Source organism: Impatiens glandulifera, chromosome 1 (assembly GCF_907164915.1).
Source record: "Impatiens glandulifera chromosome 1, dImpGla2.1, whole genome shotgun sequence".
NCBI classification, from domain to species: Eukaryota; Viridiplantae; Streptophyta; class Magnoliopsida; order Ericales; family Balsaminaceae; genus Impatiens; species Impatiens glandulifera.
In genome coordinates this window covers 148,206,321-148,231,013 of record NC_061862.1, presented here as the reverse complement: position 1 = coordinate 148,231,013, position 24,693 = coordinate 148,206,321, and the positions used below count along the sequence as shown (strand labels likewise).

Sequence of the window (24,693 nt, the reverse complement as noted above, 5' to 3'; positions counted from 1 at the left end):
ATCAATTATGTCATTTTGAAACTTTAGTTGTGATTCTTCTAAGATTAACATAAGATTGATGACTTCTTCAATTTAAACATAGATTTGGTTTAAATGAGAATTATCATGTTTGTTGAAATTTGTGCAATTGAGATAGTTGTGACCTTTGTTCTATCAATGAAATTCAAACTTTATAAACCAAATAAAAAGTGTACACTTATTTATTCTATCTAAGAGTGTCAAATTTGAGACAATTACATGTCCCAAATTTGCTATTTGCAATATACTTACTATATATATATAGTAACATTACCATGTACATTTTAATCAACCAACCAACAAATGGGAAGCACATTTATGTACAAACATGTCACTAATCAAACAAATAATCCATCAAGAAGCATTGCTAATAAATCTCCTTTGAGAATCATAGGAGACAAACACTGGATCAGGAATTATAAGTGGCAATTGCTCGACATACAGAACCAGCCTCTTCAGATTCTCCTTAGCAATCGAACATAAATCTGGAATCTCGCAACTGTTAGTGTAGATCCAAAGGTCCCCAGAATTCAACCGCTTGAGACTGTCGCGACAAAACGGGCAAGACTGAGACCGTGTTCGCCTGTAGAAAACAATAGTTCGAAGAATAAAGAGAAGATAAACAAATTAACCCGATTGCCTACAATGATCCTAGATCAAAGGTTACATGAGAATCAACCAATGTTATAATCATTTCAAAGATCAAAAAACAAAACTTACCAATTTCTGTAACATTTGAAGCACATTGAATGGTTGCATTTGGGCAAGACAACCTTACAACTAATCTCAAAACAAATCCCACACTCTTCTTCTCTTTCAATCTCGATTTCAGAAGACTTACCCTTCTCCATCGTTGTCGAATCTCTCCTTCTATATTTTAAATCACAGACCTCTCTCTGTTTCCTATCTTCAATTTCAGTAATTCCTCCTTGAAGTTGTAACAGAGAAGGAAATATTATGCCTGCCCACCAACCCCCCACCATGTTAAGACAACTACAAAAGCTATAAAGAAAAGCTTCAATTGGAGAATTAATCTAACCATAGAAGTCTCTAAGAGTAGATTTACGTTCATAAATAAACATAGTTGTTTTCCCATCTTCATAAGCCTGCATTAATTAATTAATTAATTATTCAGAAATCAAATTCAACTCATGAACACAACCCAGAATTGAAATCAAGAAAATGAAAACAACTTTGTAGATGAGGATTCTAATGAGTCCAAGGGCTCCAGCAAGATGACAATCAGTCCATTGAACAAGAAAAAGGAAGAAATGAGCACAAGGACTGTATGATAATCTCATTTGCAAACAAGCACCATCATATTCCCTTGGATAATCAGAAGCCCTGATCAATTCCAACAACAGTAAGAAATTGATGAGATCAATCTACCAAATAAACCAAAAACATAGACATAATTCAAATAGAGAGAAAGAAATTACAGGGTATTGGCAAGCTGAATATCAGCTTCAAGTGCCTTAAGAGAGTCTTTGAATGACTTCCTCATCGTCTCTTTCGATTGCTATCTCTCTATTACTACCATCCAACAATTAACACGTAAAATAACCTAAAATCAAACAAAACCCATCAACCCCTCTCTCTTATTCTTTCCAATATATAAACCAAACCAAACCAAACCAAAACAAAACAAGCCCAAGACTAAATCTTCAAAGAGATAAACCTTCAGGAAGATTTAATAAGTAACAGACAGACGATTACAGCTAATACCCATCATAATCATCATCATCTGTCACTTGATCTCCTCCTCCACAGTCTTAGGAACTAAAGAACCCTTGAAAATTATATGACTATGTTTCGTAGTTCAAGGATGGAATCAGATTGCTTAAGCAAGGTAACTTCTAGAGTGAGTGAGAGAGAGAGAGAGAAAGAGATGGGACCTCTTGTTTGCTTTAGCCAACACGCGTTCGGTTCTACTTCTTTCCCCCCTTCTGGTTCTGCTGCCTTTAGAAGAAACACTCATCTCAAACTAACTAATTTCTTATATATTTTGGTTAAGATATTATCATACAGATATTATTAACAAGATTAGATAGTGTGATCATATAATTAATATATGTGTGTTTTCCTATCAAATGAAATAAAATATATAGGAATAATATATTTTTAGTATGTATAAAATATATTGGATTGCAAAATATTAAAAATATTAACTTTTTGGTATACCGAAAAACGATAAGATTGTATCGATATCGCCATTATAGATATCCATTATAAATACGATACATGTACGATTTTCAAAATTTTAATATATATGCATATAATAAAATAATATTGATACATGTACGATTTTCAAAATTTTAATATATATGCATATAATAAAATAATATTTATAAATAATTAAGTTAAAATTAGATTTATATTTTCAAATCAAATAAGTATATGATCTTATTAAATTTATTTCTTTTTTAAAATAAATTTAAAGTTCAATTCTAAGAGTATTTATTTTTTCTCAACAATCTTTATAAATTTATTTCTTTATTTAAATAGATTTAATTATAGAAACTTAATTTTTGAAAATCAATATATAATTAAATTTTAATATTATTCTGAATATATTACACTCATGTTTAATTTTCTTTCTTATTTTTAATCTCTTTGTTGATCAACTTTTCTTTCATTTTTTTTTACCATTTGTATTCATAAGTTATGATTTTAACTCTCTTATTTACTTTCTACTCATATTTAAATTTTCTTAAAAAGTATCAAATAAAAATTAATTTTACATATACCAAACAAAAATAAAAACAAATTAAAATATCGAGTTAACTTTTAAAATATTATAATTTTACAATTTGATTTTAGATAAACTCTTAAATAATTAAATTCTTGTTATTTTAAATTTTCAATAATAAGATTTTACGATTTTATGAATTTATAAATAATTTTGATTTTACGATTTTATATTAAAAAATAATTTTTATTTTTAGTTATAAATTAAAATTATTATTTATTTTAATTAATTAAATTTATAAATATAACTTATTTTATACTCATTCTTATTATTTATTTAATTTTATATTTAAATATATATATATATTTTTTAAAATTTTGTTCATATATAAAACAATTGATTATATATATTAAGAATATTTGATCTATAATTTTTAAATTTAACCTTTACGATTTCAAGTAAACTCTTGATTTTACGAGTTTACAATTAATTAACGATTTTAAATAAATTATCGATTATGATTACCTTGATGTCAAGAACTAAAAAAACCTTAATAATATATAGGGATGACAATGGGTATCCGTATATCTGATACCCGAGAGTATTCGATGGCTAGAGTAGGGTATTTTAAATTTAGGTCGAGTTCAGGGTCGGAGATGAGAATGACAAAAGATTACCCGATCGGGTTCAGAGAAGGGTGTTCGAAACCCAAACTCAAATCTCAAAACCCAAAACCTTATCAAATAGATGCATTTTTAAAATTATTTTCAAAATATATAATTGTAACCCCAGAAAATTCCCTCGCAACTTAGAACATGTTTAGAGTACACGTGACAATATGGGGAATTGCGGAGTGCCTCGAGATTCGATGCGTTTCAACCTTGGTTTGTATGTCAGGCTTTTTTTTTAAAATATAAACATTACTTTAATAGATTTTGAAATACCTAAGAGCTTTTGAAATTAAATATATAAAAATAATCAACTTTATTCAAATTTTAATAATATGGGAATTTGAAATATTGTTTAAATTAATTAAATATGATTAATTTAAGAAGGTATTATTTATTTGAAAATAGAGTCGTCAAATGATTTTAGAAAAATCAGTAAAAGATACGTTTGTAAATGTACATTATACAAGAGTTTCCATAAGGGGTTTATTTTTTGGTTACGCTCGGAAAAAGCTTTCGCGCTATGTCCTCCGCGCCATCGAAGGATGATTTTATTCATAAAGTAAAAGTCTTGCTATCAAAAGTTTTATTTATAACATTTATTTCCATTAATTAGTATTCTGAGGGTCCTAGCAAGGATATATTTAGATTACGTAAATAATTGTAAAAAATTATTTAGAAGAGCGTACCTGCGATTGAGTTGATATAAAACTCAGTATAAGACTTGAAAATATCAGAAAAGTGTTAGAACTTAAAAATAAATTTCAAACGGGGCCTTAGTCAAAATATGTGTTTGGAAAATATCCCAAAAATATTTAAAATTCATTTTTTGACCTTTCAGAATTATTTGAAAATTGATTGGGATTCCAAAATTCCAAAAATAAATTTGAAATTTGAAAAGTGGAACCAAACAGGCCTTAAGACTTGGGTCCTAGGGATTGGGTCTGTTTTTACCGATTTAGGCTCGGACGGGCTCAGTCTAGACCGGGGTGGTCTGGATCGGGGCTCGGGACACTCGGTCAAGGACTGGAGGGTTCGGTCCTAGGGTTTAGAACACACGGTCAAAGGACCAGAGGGTTCAGTCCTAGGGTTCAGGACACTCGGTCAAGGGACCAGATTGTTCAGTCATGGGGTTCAATAGGCTCGGTCTTAAACTCAGGTTATTCGGTCCTATGTTTGGAAGGCTCGGTCCCAGATCTAGCTTCCTCGGTCTTGGCCTTGGGAGTCTCGGTCCTAGGTTAAACCTCTTAGTCCTAGGTTAGAATCATATGTCAGATTCCTTGGTCCTAACTCAAGAACGGTCCTTGGTCTCGGTCAGGACCTAGAATTCTTGATCCTATTTCTCAGTCCCGATCCTACAAGATTCGGTCGTCGGGGACCGAGTGTTCTTCATTTGGTATGAAGAATTGCATGTTTGTATCTTTTGATACAGATCATGAAAAAATGATTGGTAAGTTTCAAAAAACTCATATGATTGTAGGGATCATAATCCCTAACCCTAAACACGATCAATCGAACTGTATAACAATTGATTTTTCAAAATCATTTTTAGGAAAATAATTGGAAACTTTTGGTTTAGGTCATCTCATGGCCTATTTCTTGTTCCAATAACTTTGAAATAATGACTATAGTCGAACACAACCAAAACAAGAATATCAATCAAGCTCTATATCAACTTTTGAAACTGAAATTCAAATTCATTTTTTTAAAAATTTCAGTTTGATCAAACATGATCGAGATATTGATTATATGATTTGGAAATCATCCAAACATGTTTAACAACTATTTGAATCAAAATTTAAGCTTAAAAGCTCAAGAACATGAGATTCAAAATTTTCAGATTTTCAAATTAAATTTGAGTTTTTTCGATTAAGGTTAAATTGATCAAATCTCTTTCGACAGAAAGCTTATAAATCATCTAAGGAATAATTTCAAACAAAGAAAACACAAAATTTAACCCTAAATATGATCAACCCGATCAAATTTGGAAAAATCCAATTTTGAATCATAAATTGAATTACAGCAAGTCTGAAAGCTTACAAACGATTGGAGAACACTCTAATGGTGTGAAAAAAACTTTCTCAAACCTTGGATCGAAGCTTTGATCACTGGAGAATATTTTTTTACAAAAATTAGTTCGTTGGAGTTCTTCAATTTTTCGAATTAGGTTGTAATGTTTGGATTATGTTTGATGGATTGGAAGAAGATCACGTAGAGGCTATTTATACCAAGCTAGGTCGATTATCATGGACAAATTCAACTTCGATTTTTCTTTTGAAGTTCTTCTTCCCCATTTTTATTTCGTCCTTAACAGCCTAGGTTAGTGTAGGATTTGACTTCTAGACCTAAGGGAAATGATGACGTGGAGAATACATGTACATGTGTGAAATCTCAAAGGATAATGATGGAAGATAACGGAGATAAGCCTTATGGAAGGTTGCCGACGTCCGTCGCGGGCCTCTAGAGTTTGCGAAGAAGAAGAACAAAACGACGTTGTTTCGTTTAATTGGACGTTCGTTGGCATTCCGATGGAGATTCGTTAGTGTTTGGGCGATCGAGCTAATCGGGTTAGTGTCTCGTTAGTCGATTCGTTGTGGATCCGGGTGTGCGCTTGTCTACAGCCGGTTGACGCGACGTCTTCTTGAGCGCTGGATAAAAATTCAGCGTTAATCCAATAGATAAGAATCCTGCTGCAGTTTTGATTTCTTTATTTTCGGTTGTATTTGATTATCAGTTTTATTTTTATTAAAACAGTTATTTGATATCGAATTTTAACCCTATTCTTTAACTTTTCTTCACCAATTTAATACACAAAAATATATTTGACAACATAATAAAATTTATATTCATTTATTTTATTTTAGTTATTTTGGGTATTTATTTAATTGTTTTAAGTCATAAATTGTACATAATTTAGGTTTAAAATTATAATTAAATAATTTCAACTCCTTTTTGAGTTTAATTTGGATAAAATAAATACAATATTTTAATCTTAATTGTTTTTGTGTTTTTATTTAATATTTCTAATTAGAGTTTAATTATAAAAATAATTAACTCTAATTTGATTTTCAATCTTTTTTTGAGTTATTTTAAATTTAAAAATTCAAAATATTATTATAGATTAATAATATTATTTATAAATTGAGGTATGCTTAATTTTCATGTTTACAATAATTTTAAATCACTCAACGACTGCATCTAAAAATATATCTCCACGAAATATTTTCATTCTAAACGTGAAGAAGTGGGTCTAAACACAATCTATCTTAGTTTATCTTCACTTAAAATTAAAGTTATATCTGCGTTAAAGATATAACTGTTCTTCAATTAACTACTATGTAATTTTTGTTAGATTCGATGAGACTAAAATAATAAATCATTTTAAAGAGATCTATAAAATGTCCAAATTTTATATATTGAAAAGATCTATAAAATGTCCAAATTGTATGTAATACAATAGTTAGTTGAGAACTATAATTTTGAATTTTCTACCAAAACATATTTGAATTGGTATTCAAAATTCATTAGTGACCAAATTAGGTCCAAATACATAATAAAATATATATAACCAAATTGATCCAATATTTATATATATATAATGATGCTTAATTTTTAAAGTGTCCGGATTGCCGGGTCGAGAGCTGTGGTTAATTTGGATACTTGGGTCGGATTGTGGATTGACCCGTTTTTAAATTTAAAACGGTTAAAAATAAAATTAAAAATGCTAGAGGTATGTTTCGAACTTGCAACCTAACAAAACAAGTACAACTCTTTAACCAACTAGGCTACAAAGACTTTATATTTTAAATTCAACACCAAATTTGATAAACGCGGGACGTTTTAATATTAATATAGGGTCAACTTTTTAACTAACTAATATATAATGATGTTGAGTAAATGAATACTTGTGTCGGATTGTGGGTTGACTCACCCATAAACTTAAAACGGTTAAAAATAAAATAAAAAATGTTATCCGTAATTTTTTTTCACGGTTTTTATATTATTACTCGTGCAAATGCACGGACTAAATGCTAGTTACTTTTAATGATTCTTTGTGAGCAAAGAGATCACCTATGTGAGGGAGAAGTGGGGCCTATTTGAAAGAATTGCACGTCACAAATCTAGACCCTCTAACAGAACTAGGCGCGTGTTCCATTTTCAAAACGGATACAACCATGAGAGCTTGACATGTATGAGGGAAAATTCTATGTGAAAGTGTGTAATCGTTTACACAATTGGCAGAATAGTTCAAGGATATCGAGTCTACTAATCGGCTAGTAAAGTTATATACTTTCATAAGGGAAGGTTCAAAGGGTTACACCTACTTATCCTATGTAGAATTCAACTGTTGAACCTTTCACCGGGTTAATCTTTTAATTTCCATTAATGCGTGGGATTTTTGAAATTAAGGTAATTCAATTAATGAATAAAAATAAGATTGTGAATAAATAAAATCAAATAAAATTCACATAAATTCAAACGTGAATTAATGGTGAATTTAAACCAAATTATAACTAAATATTAATTTTTTTAATTAATATTTAATACCTAATTAGAAAATTAAAGTTTAATGTTATGATAAACATTTAACTTTAATTAGCCTATCAATTTGTGTATGGACTTTTCATTAGCTAGCATTGAATAAGTAATGTCCAACATTGTATTTCAGCAAATCAACCAAATCAACCGTATAGGCAATGATGTTAATTAGTTTTAGATTAATTGACAAATTAATAAGCAATATTTATTGCTAATAAACATTTGGATGGTTTTATTTGAATGTTTAATTCTTAGCAATATATACCCATTCTTTATTCATTTCACATCACTTCATCCTTTATTTTTCTCACTCTCGAATTCCAAAATCCCTCTTCTTGTTTTGTGAGTGTTCTTCGAGTTCTTCGCTCGATATTTTCCGTTAAAACCCGTTAATAGTTCAGGTATATTGATCAAGTTCAATGCATAGTGATTTAATTACATAATCACTACTAAATTTGTTGCACCTTAGGAGACAGTCATCTGGGATAAGTTTCAACACAAACGGGAGATGATAGAGTTGTTTTAAGGGAAATGTGTGTAACACATGCCTCGAATCAACATTATATTCTGGTGATTTTGTTCTCTGTATATTCTAGTTATTATGAAAAACCCTAATTAATGATAGGTCAATTAATTAAAGAAATATGCATTGGGGAGGGAGGGTCCTTCTTTTAGGTGATATCTCTCAATATATTGATTAAAAAAATGTGGTTTAGTATAGCTTGTTAATTTAGTGCTTAAGAGTTAAGCCAAGAGTAAAATGTGATGCTTAAGAGTTAAGGCAAAATGTGTAATTTAATTCCATGCTACTAAAGCCTATATTAACATCAAGAGCTCGATTGAGGAGGTTGTTTTTTGGGTTTTTTTTTTTTGAAAAAACCTGTTTGATAATATTTATAAAATTAGTTTTTTGGGATTAATATACAAAATTACTTTTTTTTGGTTTATTAAGTTATAATTTTAATAAATAAAATGATTGATTAAATTGATGAATTAATTATTAGGTCTTAGATAATATTTTTTTTAAAACCTAAAAACACAAATATGAAACAAGCTCTAAAAGGTATTTTGAACTACCCAAATATATTTTATAAATAATTAGAATATTAAATTAGAGAAACAACAAATAAATTTATAATATAAAATAAAAAATATAGTTGTTTTTAAATGAGTCTGGTCATTAGCAATAAATATAAAATTAAATAAATGTCTGGTGGTCTATAATCAAATTTTTGTACTTAAGTATATTTTGACTTATTAAATAATTCAAACTAAATCTAATATTATTTAATTCCCACTTTTATTTATTACATAAAAAATTATCACCTTCATAATCATTATTATATTTTTCTCTTCCCATTGGTCTTAGTGACGTGTGGACAATACTTTGAGGAGCTGTCAATTTCAGGAAGGTTCAAATGCAACATGAAATGGGTAAATATAGCTTAAACGTCATTGTAATTATTACGTCACCTAATTCACTGTATAATGTTATTAAAAAGGATCTTTATTATTTATAATTAGGTATAATAATTGTTGTATAATAATTAAGTTAAGTGTAATTATGAAGAATACATTTTCCTTTTTATTCATCTCGGGGCTCTATCATTTTGTTTTAAATGAAAAGGTAGGTTATTTAAAAAATTTATTGGTTAATTATTATAATATCTTTTTTATATTTAAAAATGGATATATTTGAAAGATAAATAAATGAATTTAATATCTAAATTGATGAAACGAGTGATTTGATAATTAGTAAAAAGAATACAATTCGTTGTTATATTCAATCCAAAGTATAAACTATATATATATATATAATATTATAATCTTGAGATCTATTAATTTAATTATCCATTAATCTAAAGATCTCCAATATATTAATTAGGACAACCATATATAGAAAATACAAGATAACTATTAATTGATTACATTTATTACACCCCGCAACCGAAGCATGCAGGCGATGTATGTTGAGATTTGATCGAAATTCTTAAAAAAGAACTCTCAGAAGCCCTTTCGTAAAGATATCTGCAAGTTGAAAACGAGATGAAACATGAAGAACTCGAACCTGACCACGTGAGACCTTCTCATGAACAAAGTGAATGTCCATCTCAATGTGTTTGGTCCGTTGGTGTGAACGAGATTACTGAAGAGGTAGATCGTACTTATATTATCATAGTAAACAAGAGTAGCAGTCGGAACCAGGCAATGAATTTCTATGAGTAAATTTCATAGCCAACAAGTTTCCGAAACTATATTCGCAACCGCCCGATACTCAACTTCGGCACTAGAACGGACAAAGTAGTTTGACTTAGCCGACTAAGAAGACACAATGGCCAGACGTCGTTCCACGTTTGTCCGGACACCCACACTAGTTAGCATCAATGTAAGCTAAAAAGATGTAAAAGAGGATGAAGACAAATGAAGCCAAAATCAAGAGTTCCTGAAATATTTGATTACATTTATTAATTAGTTAGAATAATATTAATTTATAATGAGAGAACATGTAAAAAAAAAAAGTAAAATTCTACGAAACCTACCTCAAAGGAGCTCTTCATGATAAAAAAAAAAATCTCATTTTAAAACATAAGATTTATGGTCCAAAGACAATCGATTTGAGTATTTATGCATAAATTTAAAAAAAAAATAGATTGACCTAAAGTTTAGTCTCGCTGTCATCATCCTTTTCAACATCAACGAATTTCAATTTTGTGAATTATTTTTGAATAACTAGATGAATTAATTGATTCATTTCTAATACTTTTAAAATTTAAAAATGGTGAAAAAGGAAGAAATAAGAGAACAACTAAATAAGTTCACTTCATTCATGATATATAATCCACCCATAAGCTTTAGTGGAATTCAACTAATCCAACATGTTGTGCTTGTAGCATTAATCGACCAATATCCTTACAGAGATCATTCAACAATGAAAGTTAAAAAAAATGGATTAATTAACATCTTCATCATCACCGTTATCACGATAATCATAAATATTTAGAATCCATTTTTAGCGGGTCAAGAACAACATAAATATCTAATTGACTCTCAATAATGTAAATAAATGGGTAGTGTAGCTTGTGGGTGAAATAACTAAATAAATAAAACAAAATGGTGATCCAATAAGAGAAGCAAAATGATTCAATGATCATGATAATGATGTGCCACCTTATTGATGAAGACGACCTAATTAATTAATTAATTAATAGATAGAAAATGAAACATTAATGGACTTAATTGTTTGTTTGTTATTTATTATCATTTATTAACAAAAGGACATATGTATAAGTTATAAGAAGAAGCAACAAGCATTACAATGGGACATCCTATGCTATTTAACTATGGACCTTATCAATTTTTGGGTGGAATAATCTCTTCAAACTTTATGCTTAAGAAAAATGAAATCATTAACTCTCTCAACATCAAATAGACCAATTAGGACAAAGAAAACGTTTCAATTGTATTATCCTAGATAACCCATTAATTGTCCCACTAAACAATAAGGACAATATAATTCAAAGTTATATTAGATAACATGATAGGCAAAATCACTCTCCGCGCAAATTTTGAGTGTATCGATGTTTATCACAAAGTTTTGAAATTAATATAGATAAGAAAATAAACAAAACATGCTTGACTAAAATAAAGGTTAGGAGGAAGAGGAGTTTTGATTTTGACCGTTGTCACTTGACTTTCATTTTGAGAAACAAAAAAAGTCAACGAGAGTAAATCGTTTCTTCAATTGTTTAGTAACACTTCGAATAAGACCGCAACATTGTTTCTTACATGTCCATCCCGTAGATGGTCTCTATTACAATTTTGACCATTTAGACGTGATATTTGCATTTTAATTTGTTATTTAATATGTCACAAAAATAAATGAGGTGAGGCAAAGAAATGAATAATATATAATTGACTCGAAATTACCGAAATATTCAATTTAAGACTAAGGAGATCAAGTTGACTAATATGACGAAAACGGATTATCTATAGAATTAGGCCCGACTCCGAGTGAGTGAAATTTTAAATTCAATGGAAAGGTCTTTGTCGACGCGTTTGGGTTCCTGGTCATGCACACCTCGAGTCACGACTCTTCTTAAGAATATTATAATTGTAAGAACTTGATATTTAAGTCATATTTAATCCTATCATATATCTAAATAACCTCAAATAAATAAATTTATCGAAGTACAAAAAAAAATGTATTTGGTCTCTAAAATGACTTACAATCAAAATAAATGCATGAGTTAAATTCGTACTTTAACATTTAATTTATTTTAACTTGTATTTTCCTGGTTATCGTTTTATTTATTGATTTGTCATTGGGCCTTTTTAAATGCAACCAAAACGGTTATGGACTGGACTGCATATGATTGGGCTGTTTAGGCATAAACAGATGTACCTTAGCCTACACATTTTGAAATGATTGCTCATTCAAAACTGGATTGGGTCTTAAACCATTAGCCAGCCCAAACTAAAGAATCAAACATAATTTTATCTCATATTTTTTTTCAGCAAATCATTCCATTTATTAATCAAAACTATAAAATATTTTCTATTTCTTTTTAAAAAATTATAATTTATTATTATATATTTATACCTATTAAGATTTTTATTTTTCGAAAAACATAATTTCTTCAACATTTTACAAATAATTCTAGACATATTCATAACTTGTATAGTTAATAATAAATTAAAGGGTAAAAAGCTGTCCAATATTCTTTTGCCGAGTATTAATTGATTCTTCACTTATAATGAGAAGAGAGCTGAGAAACAAACAATGTTGTTTGAAAAACTTTTACAAAAATCAATATATTTTATCTTTAATGGTAAAGAAATATTTGTTTTTTCAAATTTGGTTTCTTTTTCTTATACAAAAACTACAATTAAAGCAACTAAGCATCAATCACCTCATGAGTTCCGGTACTATTAATTTAATCCAACTCTTTTTTCGTACCCGAGTTCATCAACAACCAAATTCATATGATCCATCAAACACATAACAAACAACAGATTCAAGTCTCCATTATTCGAAGGCAACCTGAAGATTTAGGACTAATCCTTCAATAACATAACACATTATCGTATAAATGATACTAAATAATATAGTGTGCATATAAGATAAACAAATGCCAAAACAAGCTCAAAAAAATAACAGTATGTTAGCAACAAATAAAAATTGCACCCACAAAGATAGACTTTTAAAAATATATTAATAATTAAACATCCAAACTTATCAAATTACTTAAACTTATCAAAACTAGCGGTCAAAAGGATAATAATTCAGATATATATTCACAATTTTCTTAACACCTTGATAATTTTGTTATGAGAAAGTTATTGTTTTGAAATAGGACTAAATAAATATTTATTGATTGATTGATGATATGAGTGAATTAATTTAAGACATTAAATAAAAAATAAAAGAAAAAGGTGTTTAGTTATTAGGGTTCAATTTTATTGATGGACCAAACAGGCGTTTCCTTTCATTCGCAATCTTAAATAATAATAGACTATTGAACTTTCACTTTAAACTAAAATAGAATCCTAAACTTCAAAGTTATATAAATTGACCTCAAGTTTTTATAAATCAAAAAGATATATGACAAACAAATCCACTTGTCATTTTTTTTATTTTTTTTTTAAGTTAGCACAATTTTAGACTTAGGCCTTGTTCGGATTGGGGTTTTTTAAAAAACCTAAAGGGAGAAAAAAATAATGATTGGTGATGATTTTGAGGAAGTGATGATTATTTTAGGTAAAAAGACTTAAAGGGTATTGATATATGTGAATAAATTAAAAAATAATAATTTAAAATAGAGGGTATTTTAGTATTTTGGTTAATGAAATGAGTGATGTGATTGTTGAGAAGTGATTGATTAGAAAATTGGTTTTGGTTGAGTTTTTTTAAAAACCCAAAGAGAACAAGGCCTTAAACTCGAAATCTTTATTCAACATTGAAGTTAATGTATTGAGATATCAGAGTTAATAATATTTATGTCAAATATCACGAGTTGAATTTTATCACAGTTGAATTTTAATTATTTAAAAGTTATTGATTTTTGAATTGTGAAGAAATTAATTATAACTATCTATTTATATTAATCATCTTTAAAATACCTTAAATTAAAGAATATTGAAACATAATACAAAATTATATTTTTTTGAAAAAATATAAAATAAACTAAATTTATTCGACATAGGTAGATTAACAAGTCATTATTTATTATATTGCATACCTGAATAATTTTATATTTTTACCTGAAACCAAACAAGACCCTTAACTTTTGCATTAATAATGTAGGATGAAGGACATGGCTATGGTGCAGGGCTAGGGCTAGGCGCGTATAGTCTCCTTTTCTGTCTCCTTAAAAATAGAGCTTGTTTTTAATGCATAGATTTGAAATATTTAAAAACAAAATGAAATTCTAAAGAAAACCTCAAAATACATTCAAAAAAATAACATTTCAAAGTAAAAAAGTTTAAAGGATAGGACTATGGTGCAGGCAAATGCAGACGCTTGTTTTCAGGCAGGCATAGTTCACTTCATCACTTTATTTATTTACTTTTTTACCCTCCTGTTTTCTAAAATTTAGTAATTAAGATTTTTATATGATTTACATTGGAATTTATTTTATTTTATTTTTATTATTATTATGAGAATTTTATTGTTTTACTTAAACTTGTTCACTTTTATTATGGGTAGAAAATAAAATGAAAGTGAACTTTGAAAAAGTAATAATATTTTGATAGAAGAGTAAATGGATAACTTTGGGAAATGAGAAAGTAGAGAGGGTGAGTCCAAAAATTAATGATAATATTTTGATAAAGGAATATTTTTAAAAACCCATACCCAACTTTATTATTTCAACCATTTCTTAATCAATCTTATTACTTTTTATTCTTTAATATCAAAATTATCCAAATTATTTTTCAAATAGAGAGAAAAAATTTAAGGTATTTTTGTTTTTAAACCCAAAAAAAAAATACAAAAAAAAAAATATTTGTTTTAAAATTTCATCAAACTAGATTTTTTTTTAAGCATAAAACCCACTAAAAATCTAAAAAACCAAAAATCAAACTAGCTCTAAGGTAAGTTTGATTCAAGCTGATTGGATCTACCTTATTCACACTTATGTTTTACAAAAAAATTATTTATTTAATCGCTAAAAATTGGTAAGTTTGGATGGTACTATTCAGCTTATTTAATTTTTTAATTTATAATGTTATAAATATTTAAATATATATATATATATATATATTTATTAACTTAATTTTATTTATTTATAAATTATATATTTAACTTAAAAATAACATATTTTAAAATAAATTATATGAATATATTAATTTTTTATTAATATGTAATTTCAAATATGTTTTATTATAATTCGTAGGATTAGTTTATTAAAAATTAGTATAATATGTGAATCAAAAAAAGCCTTAAATCTCTTTCCTAAAGATTTGGACAATCTCTCCCTTAAAGATTTGGAAAATCCTCATGGATATTGGGTATAAAAAAAAAATTGAACTTTGTTTTGTTTGAATATTTTTTATTAAAAAAAATTTTTATTTTACAAATAAGTATTAAATAAGTTATTTAAACTTTTTTAGAATAGACAAACATCAATAATTAATTTAATTATAACTAATTATTTATATTAAATCAATAATCATCATTAAAATACATTAAATTAAAGACTATTGAAACATAATACAAAATTATATTTATTTGAAAATATATAAAATAAACAAAAAAGTCATTATTTATTATATTGCAGAATTTTATGTTTTTACCTTTTTCTATTTCATCTTTTACCCAAAAATCATATAATAAATTAAGAAAGATAATCTTTTGTTGCAACATTGTTTTGGAAAGAACTTGTTTCTTGGCAAACTCATGACTTCAAACTCATCATTATTCACCTAATAAGACTATTATAATTGGATCAAACAAAACAAAAAATAAGGAGAACAAAAGAAACAAATTTCTCTAAACTAATTCATTGATTCTGATACTTACATTTTTTAGCCTTTGTGTGTTGTTAGAGAAATCGGGGAGCAGGACCCAAAACCGACAAAGGATGATACTAGTGGTCCAACGGATCATCTTTGACTTTTCAAATGCTAATCTTTTTTTCTTCTTTCAGAGTAGGAGTAACAAGAAAGGACAACACAACTCAGTCACATTGAAAAATGACATCAGTCACATTGAAAAATGAAATAAGAATAATCATATCATCTATCATACATATTACATAGAGAATAAATTGTTTTCTTCGGTTCATTATTGGTTCATTATTCCTGCAAAAAAGATTAAAACAAAATTTTATAACACAATCAAATATATGAAAAAAAATTCAAAGCTAATTAGTTAATTTGGTAAATGGTAACGTAAAACAAAATTAAAAAAAAGTATGAAAATTGAATATTTAAAGTGATTATTATTAAAATAATTAGTAATATTAAATAATAATATGAAAGAAAAAGGATTGGCAAAAGTGAAGTGAAGATCGATCGAGTAAGAAAGCAAACAAAGATGGTCGAGAGAATGATTGTTTGGTCCGAATTCATGAAAAATGTTGTGTCTCTTCTTAAAGCAATTTTTTCTTCCTTTTACCTTGTTATTGGTTGGTCGTCCTCTTGCGCTACCAGCTTCGGCTTCCAAAGAAGCATTAAAAACGCAATCGAACCAAACCAAACCAAACCATTATAGGATGGGCCACTCACTGTCCGAAAAGCCAAAGAAAAATGAAGAATTTGCGTTTAAAATTTAGATTCTCTCTCAATCAATTAAAATACACTGATTTAGATGGTAAACACAAATGAGTGACGAAGAAAATGAGATGAATCGAAGATGGTAAACAGAGATGAGTGATGAAGAAAATGAGTTGAATCGAAGATGATAAACACAAAAAAATCGAATAAAATTTTATTACTCTTTCATGTCTTCAAGAGGAAGAAGTAGGGTAAACAGAATCTCTTTTTGCGCTGGTGTTTAAATTAATTCTCCGAAGCAAAACGTTACGGTGATCATTAAAGAAAGATAATGATGAAGAAGCAGGTGGGTGTGGGTTTATATATATATATATATATATATTTGTGAGGAAAGGTGGAACCGTTGGATTTCGAGAGGAATCAATGGTGGAGAATGGTTGTTTATTTAGATGGACGGTTTGATTTCGTCGAGGTGATTGCGAGGTGTTATCTTATCTTTCTTTTTCTTGGATTGCGAAATTGACAAGGTAGGCAGGCAGGCAGTGTTTTGTTATAAGCGGTTATTTAAAAAACCCACACAAAATTCATTTTCGAATCAATCACTTCTCATCCATCACTTATATCATTAATCAAAATACAAAAATATCTTTTATTTTAAATTATTATTTTATATTTTATTTATAAATATCAATACCCTTTAAGTCTTTTTACCAAAAATAATCATTACTTTATCAAAATCATCGTTAACAAAAATGTAAATCTTTAAGTTTTTTTACCAAAAATAATTATTACTTTCTCAAAATCACCACTAACAAAAATGTATTTACGATTTTGATGAAATAATTATTATTTTTATGTTTTTTCAATAAATTAGGAAGTAATACATCATTCTATACTCATTTTTAAATAGATAAATAAAAAAATCGAAATAGGCTAGATTTATTAAATAACAGAAACCAAACAAAACCCTTAGCTTATGCATAAATAATGTAGTAAAAAAAGATTAATGATGAAGATTTCCTGTTTATTTATTTACATTTTTACTCTCCAAGTTTTCCAAAATTTTAATGATAAAGATTTTTATATGATTTATTCACCACATTGGAATTTCCTTTATTTATTTTTATTATTACGATAATTTTATTATTTTTCTGAAACTTGTTCACTTTTATTATGGGTAGAAAAAAAAAAATATGAACTTGAAAAGGATTGAAAAAGTGATAATATTTTGATAGAAGAGTAAAGGGATAGCTTTGGGAAATGAGAAAGTAGAGGGGGTGTGTCCAAAAATTAGTGATAATATATTTAAAAACCCAAACAGAACATTTATTTTTATTTGTTACAGGTTTTTATTTTAATTTTTATAATATTAATTTTCTATTAATTATTTCTTACTAATTACGTATTTTCATTAACTAAAATATAATATTTTTTATTTTAAATTATTATATTTTAAATATTTTTACTAAAAATAATCATTACTTTCTAAAAATCATCACTCATTATTCAACTTTTTTTTTCTTAGTTTAAAAAAAAACTCATAATCGAACAAGACTTAAATGTTGAAATGATGATTCGAGCGGTCCAACGGATGATCTTGACTTTTCAACAGCTAACTTTCTTTTATCGGGGGAGGGGTTATTTCGATGCTACCCATACAGGTAGTACCTGTATTCCACTCATAAAATGACACCTATACATAAAAGTGAAGCATCACCTTCCTTATTTGTTGAGTATTTTCTCTTTGTACAAATGGCAGTGCCTTAATGGATACAGGCACTACCTGTATAGGTAGCATCGAACTAACCCCGGGAGGAGTAACATGTAGGTGAAAGGGAAGAAGAAGAGTAGTCTAGTCTTTTCATACTTTTAATAAAAATAATATAAAAATTGTACAAACATAAACTAAGGCTTTGTTAAATCTAGTGGTTTTGTTAGTTTTATTTAAAATCTTTCCAAATAGAGAGATAGAAAATTAAAGGTATTTTTGTCTTTAAAATATATATATATATATAGTTGTTTTAAAATTTCATCAAACTAGTTTTTTTTTAAACATAACAAAAACTAAAAAACCAAAAAAAAAAAAACAAAGATCAAACAAACTAGCTCTAAGGTAAGTTTGATTCAAGCTGATTGAATCTATCTTATTACATGTATGTTTCACAAAAATTCACTAATTTAATCATTAAAAATTGGTAAGCTTGATTTAACCTATTTAATTGCTAACAATGAGTAATTTTAATTTGGCTTATACGATCCAGCTTATTTAATTTTTTGATTTATAATATATATATATATATATATATATATATATTAACTTAATTTTATATAGTTATAATTTATTTAAATTAAAAAATAACATTTTTAAAATAAATTTTATGAATATATTAATTATATTAATTTTTTATTAATATATAATTTTAAATATGTTTGATTTTAATTTATTGAGTTAGTTTATTAAAAATTTGTATAATATGTGAATCAAATAAATCCTAAATCTCTTTCATATAAAGATTTGGACAATCTCTTCCTTAAAGATTTGGAAAATCCTTATGGATACTGGCGTATAAAAGAAGTTGAATTTATTTGTTTGTTTTGTTTGGATAATTTTATTAAAAGTAATATTTATTTGAATTATTTAAATTTTTTAGAATGAATTATTAAAAAATATTTTTATATTTAAAATTAAAGTTTAATAATAGTAAATAAACAAACAACTAATCGCAAATAACTAATCCAATTATAACTATTTATTTATATTAATTATCTTTAAAATACCTTAAATTAAAGACTATTGAAACAAATTTATTTAAAAAAATATAAAGTAAACTAAATTTATTGGACATAAATAAATTAACACGTCATTATTTATTATATTGCAGAATTTTATGTTTTTACCTTTTTCTATTTTATCTTTCCATGTTTAATTAATTGAACTAGTAGAAAATTTGTACTTATTTAAATATAAGTACAATTTTGACCCAAAAATCATATAATAAATTAAGAATGGTAATCTTTTGTTTTGTTACAACATTGCATTGGAAAGATCTTGTTTCTTGACAAACTCAGCAAGAATTTAAACTCATCATTGACCTAATAAATTAATTATTTTATCTTGACTATATATTATAATTGGATCAAAGGAAACTATAAATTATATACTATATACAATTTAAACAATATTATATTTATATTTATAATCCTAGACAAATATGAATAAACTAATAACCATAACTTAAGAAATAAAAAGAAAAAGAGCCGTACAACAAAAAATCAATTTACTGCATAAACTTATTAATGGTTGAGATAATGGTCACAATAACTCAAAACTTAAGTTTGTCTATACCTATAATCTTAGACAAACGTGGATGTACTTAATAACCATAACTTAATAATTAATCATTTAAGAAAAATATAATTTTGTCATAATAGTCAATTATACATTTTATCTTGTCTTGCCTTTATATTCAACATAAAGAATATGATGATATTGTACTTAGTAATTTATAAATTAAATCATACAATTTAAAAAAAATACCATACCTATAATCCTAGATGAACATGAATTAACATAAATTTATACATCATTAACATAAATTTATACATCATTTTTCCGTATAACCTGTTGAAAAACTTAATAAATGTCACTTCTATTTAGCAAAAGCTTTAAACCTCTCAAAAAAGAAACACAACAAACAAATATACAGATTAATTAATGATTTCTTCATCGAGATCTATTAGTGATTGATATATAATAACGCTTAATCTTACATTTTCTTACATTGTCAGGTCAAGAGTTTTCGTGAGTTTGGATATAAATGTGAAAGTAATGAGTCATTGGGTCGAATTTTATCACATTTTGAGTGTGTATTTTGAAAGATCTGCCGGTATGTCTCTTTAATTATCTTTTTACACTCATTTCTCTCTTCAAATAGGTTTATTATAAGTTAAAAAGAAAAAAAAAATATTTTCTCTTCTATCATATTAGATTATCCTATTTTTGTTAGAATAATGAGAGGTTTACCTATAGATCTTACTCAAACACATTAAGATGAATATGCTTGAGGTAATTAGGCCATCTCTCTTACTTTCCAGAATTATACATTTTATTTGAGAATCCTTAGATTTTGATTATTTGTCTGCGTGTATATAATTTTTATGTACGTAATTACAATAATTAAGATGGAATGGTTCAAATCCAGATAACACTTAATTTGGACCCGAGAATCTAAATAAATATAAGATTAAGCGTTATATATATATATATATATATATATATATATATATATATATATATATATATATATATATACATGAGATTTATACACCCCTAAAGAATAAAATATTTAAAAGGGTTAGAACATAATAATTGGTAAAAATTTAATGTAAACATTAAGGTTTGTTTGATGTTTGGTTATTTGAGATAAAACCCAATTTTTATCTCAAAACCTAAATATCATATCAATAATTTAATTAATATTTTTATCTATTTAAATACTAAAACTGTTCTCTAATTTTGTCCCTCTTTCTAAATCATTATTCTCTCATCTAAACTATATCCTCTAAACTTAACTTAGAGGGTGAATTATTCTTTAAATGTTAAAAATCAATTTTTTCATATTTTTCATCAAATAATGATTTCTAAGAGAAAATTAGGTAATTCCTCGTGAACCAGGGCGAATCGAAGAATTTTTTTGAAGAATTTTTTTACTAGGCTGAAAAAATAATAGGTATTACACTATTACGGATAATAAGTAAACATATTAATCCAACTTTTCCTCGAATATCTTTATTAAAATAAAATAAATATACAAAATCTAATAAAAGATAAGAATGTTCCTCAAATATCTTTATTAAAATAAAATAAATATATAAAATTTAATAAAAGATAAGAATACTCGATTTAAAAACAAATTTATATATTTAAAACTATACCGTTGAAGAAAAATTAGATGAAGAAAAATTGAAAAGTTAAATTAATTAGGTTTCAAATAAAAACTTGAGAACTTAAATTAATTAAGTTTCAAATAAAGAAAAATTAACTATATAAATAAATAAAAATATAAAAGTCTAATTTCAGTCTAGTGAGAATATAGAAAAAAAAGAAACAAAACATAAAAATAAAATAAAAAATTATTATTAAAAAATATTATAAATATTCTAGAAAACAATTATATATATTGTATTTTTGATTATTTTATTTTTGATTAGTGGTATAATAAATTAGTAAAAAATATAAAAAATTATTTTACCCTTTTATTTATATAAATTATTATCATTATACAATTTATTTGTATTATTAATTATATTGAAATTAATAGACGTTAATTATCGTACAAATGTAATTTTAAAATAAATAATACTATAAATTTAGATTATTTTATATATAATTCTTAATACTTTAAATTATAAAATTATATAAATAAATCTTATTTATATATTAATTAAAATTGATGAATTATTATAAATAATTATTTTAATAAAATCATTTGAAATTAGAATGGAATATAATTATAAATTAGTTTGAATAAATAAATTATATACATAATTATATTAATTTATAATAATAATATCACTATTTATATAATTAATTATAAATATTATTTATTAATAATGAAATACAATTTTATTTTATAAATTAATTTTATATGTGACTATTATTTTTTAATTAACATTATAAGTTTTTAAAATTATTATTATAGTAATTGTTTGTGAGGCCAGAGTTTGACCTGACCTCCCTTATATATTACTTGAACAAGAAAATCACAAATCAATTATTATTTTAATTTATATATATACCTGGGCTACAAACTCTACGTGAAGATAATTATTAGAGAAAAATATTTTTTTTTATAAGTAAACATACAAAATATATATATACCTATCTCATTTATAAAGAGAGAGAAAATATCTTGTATTTTTTAGATATATTTTCTCTTTCTTTCCAAATGAGGTAGGTGCGCGAAGGTGCTGTGTAAGAATGATTTATGTATCATTACTCTATATATATAGTATTATATTTTGATAAATGTGATAAGTGCACAATTGATAATACCAAACAAGTTTGATATCATCAATTAGTCATCAATTAAGACAGGTAAAGAAACATATACAAGAAAAAGTTGCAGTGTTACATGTTCTTCTAGATGTTTAATAATAATAATAATGCCCAAATCCTTTGTCATATTCACAGGAAAAAAAAGATTTTGAAAGTCAAAATTTTACCGGTTCACATCATTACTGTTGGTGACTGGTCCAGCCTTGTTCTTAGATTGGATGTACATTCAGGCCAAGGAGTCAAAGAGAAAGCCAGCCCCGATTCCAGCACCGAGATCGATTGTGTAATGGCCTCTGCTTGCGAGTAGCCTCACGATCTGCAAAATGTTGAGCGCGTCAAAAACATGTGCCATCTCCATTCTCTTCAATCTCCTCATGTCAAGAGATGCTATCACTGCTGCCGCTACGTGACCCGAGTAGAACAAGAAAAACGAAACGTTCCCCACAGGAAAGTCCGCACCCGATCCTACAAATTCCTGTTTACCTCATTTCAATACTCGTATTAGTTAGCTAGCTTCAAGTAAACCTTATACAAAACAAATTCATTTTCATTTTATTTCGTATTAACCTGTAGTAGTGAAACAAAGGTTTCGCTATTATTAAACATGTACATGAACATATGAAGCTGCACATTTATAAAGAGTGGATCATAAATAATTAAATGTTCGAATGCCATTTAAAATATAATAAGTTTTAAAAAAAAAACATTAAACTTCCATTGAGATTGTGATGGAAATTGTAACCATCCAAAATCATTTCATTATTTACTATAACATGTATATTTTGTAGAATAATTAAAATCCTTATTTATTTTACACTTAAAAAGGTTGTATGTGTCACAATAAATTCTAATTAAAAAAACTTGTTTAGATTATATTTTGATATATTTTGATAAATGTGGTAATTGGCCATCACACGACTGAAACATTTCTCATGACTATAAGATCATCTCCAACCCACCTGCAAACTCTACTGCATTTTGAATTTTTCTGTAAATTCTCTCTTCTATACCCAAATATACAGGGACATTGTTAAGAAATTCAAAAAGTTTTCAAAATTTTAATTTAAGTCTTTTTAGTTTGTTTTTAATTAATTTTTATAATTTATTTATATTTTAATTTGTTTACATATTTTATTTATTTATATTTTAATTTATTTATATGTTTAATTTATTTATATGTTTAATTCATGATAATTTTAATTTGTTTATATGATTAACTTATATTTAAATTTTATATCTCAGTATGAAAATATAAGAAATAAAGAAACACACATTGAACATCGTAATGTATTAATTGATCATTTGTGAGAGGAATACACAAATTCCGAGAATTGATACATCGTCTATTTTATGTGTGGAAAGTATGTTTTAATAAGGTTTGTTTTTGTTGTATTTTTTTGTTTGTTTGTGAAATATAATTTGTGTTTATTTAATAATGTTTAATTTTTTTTACGCAGTTATATAAATAATTGATTTATAATTAATTTTATCAAAAATTTCTTTAATTGAACGAGAATTTAAAAGTAATTAATAAGTTGTTGTAAAGTTATGGATTCAATTTGTAATTTTAGATAAATATATATAATATTGAAAAAAATAAAAATTATTATAAAAAGGAATATTCTAAGAATATTCTTTTGAGTTTGAGTTTGAGTTTGAGATGAATTACTGTTTAATGAGATGTTTACTACATTTTGGGTTTGAGAATAAGTATTTGAGTTTGAGATTGCCAAATAACTTTGATGTAAAAACTTTTTAACTAAAATTCTGGTAAATATATCAAACAATCATTTAAACAATAAAGAGTTTTTATTATATAATAAAATTACATAAAAAATTACTTATTGTTTAGGAGGATTAACTTACCCATAGCACAATTTGACTACTTTCATTATTTTTCTTGTAGGTTAAGTTAGAAATAGTAACAAATTTTCAAAATGGTTATAATCAACTCTTATCTTAATCACACCAAAAAATATTAGTTATCGAATCGTCTTTATCAACTG

At 26.2% G+C, this 24,693-nt stretch overlaps 1 protein-coding gene across 1 annotated transcript; it reads right to left on the bottom strand.

Annotated features, from left to right (window-relative positions):
* Nucleotides 1-280: 280 nt before the first annotated feature.
* On the bottom strand, nucleotides 281-1,818 carry LOC124914485 (E3 ubiquitin-protein ligase AIRP2). The gene is made up of 5 exons (XM_047455045.1): nucleotides 1,458-1,818; nucleotides 1,212-1,362; nucleotides 1,058-1,124; nucleotides 739-979; nucleotides 281-601 (listed from the first exon to the last, which is right to left on the bottom strand). Exons 1-5 carry the CDS (start codon nucleotides 1,520-1,522, stop codon nucleotides 373-375), a joined length of 753 nt encoding a protein of 250 aa, XP_047311001.1. The 5' UTR covers nucleotides 1,523-1,818; the 3' UTR covers nucleotides 281-372.
* Between the last annotated feature and the right edge of the window lie 22,875 nt (nucleotides 1,819-24,693).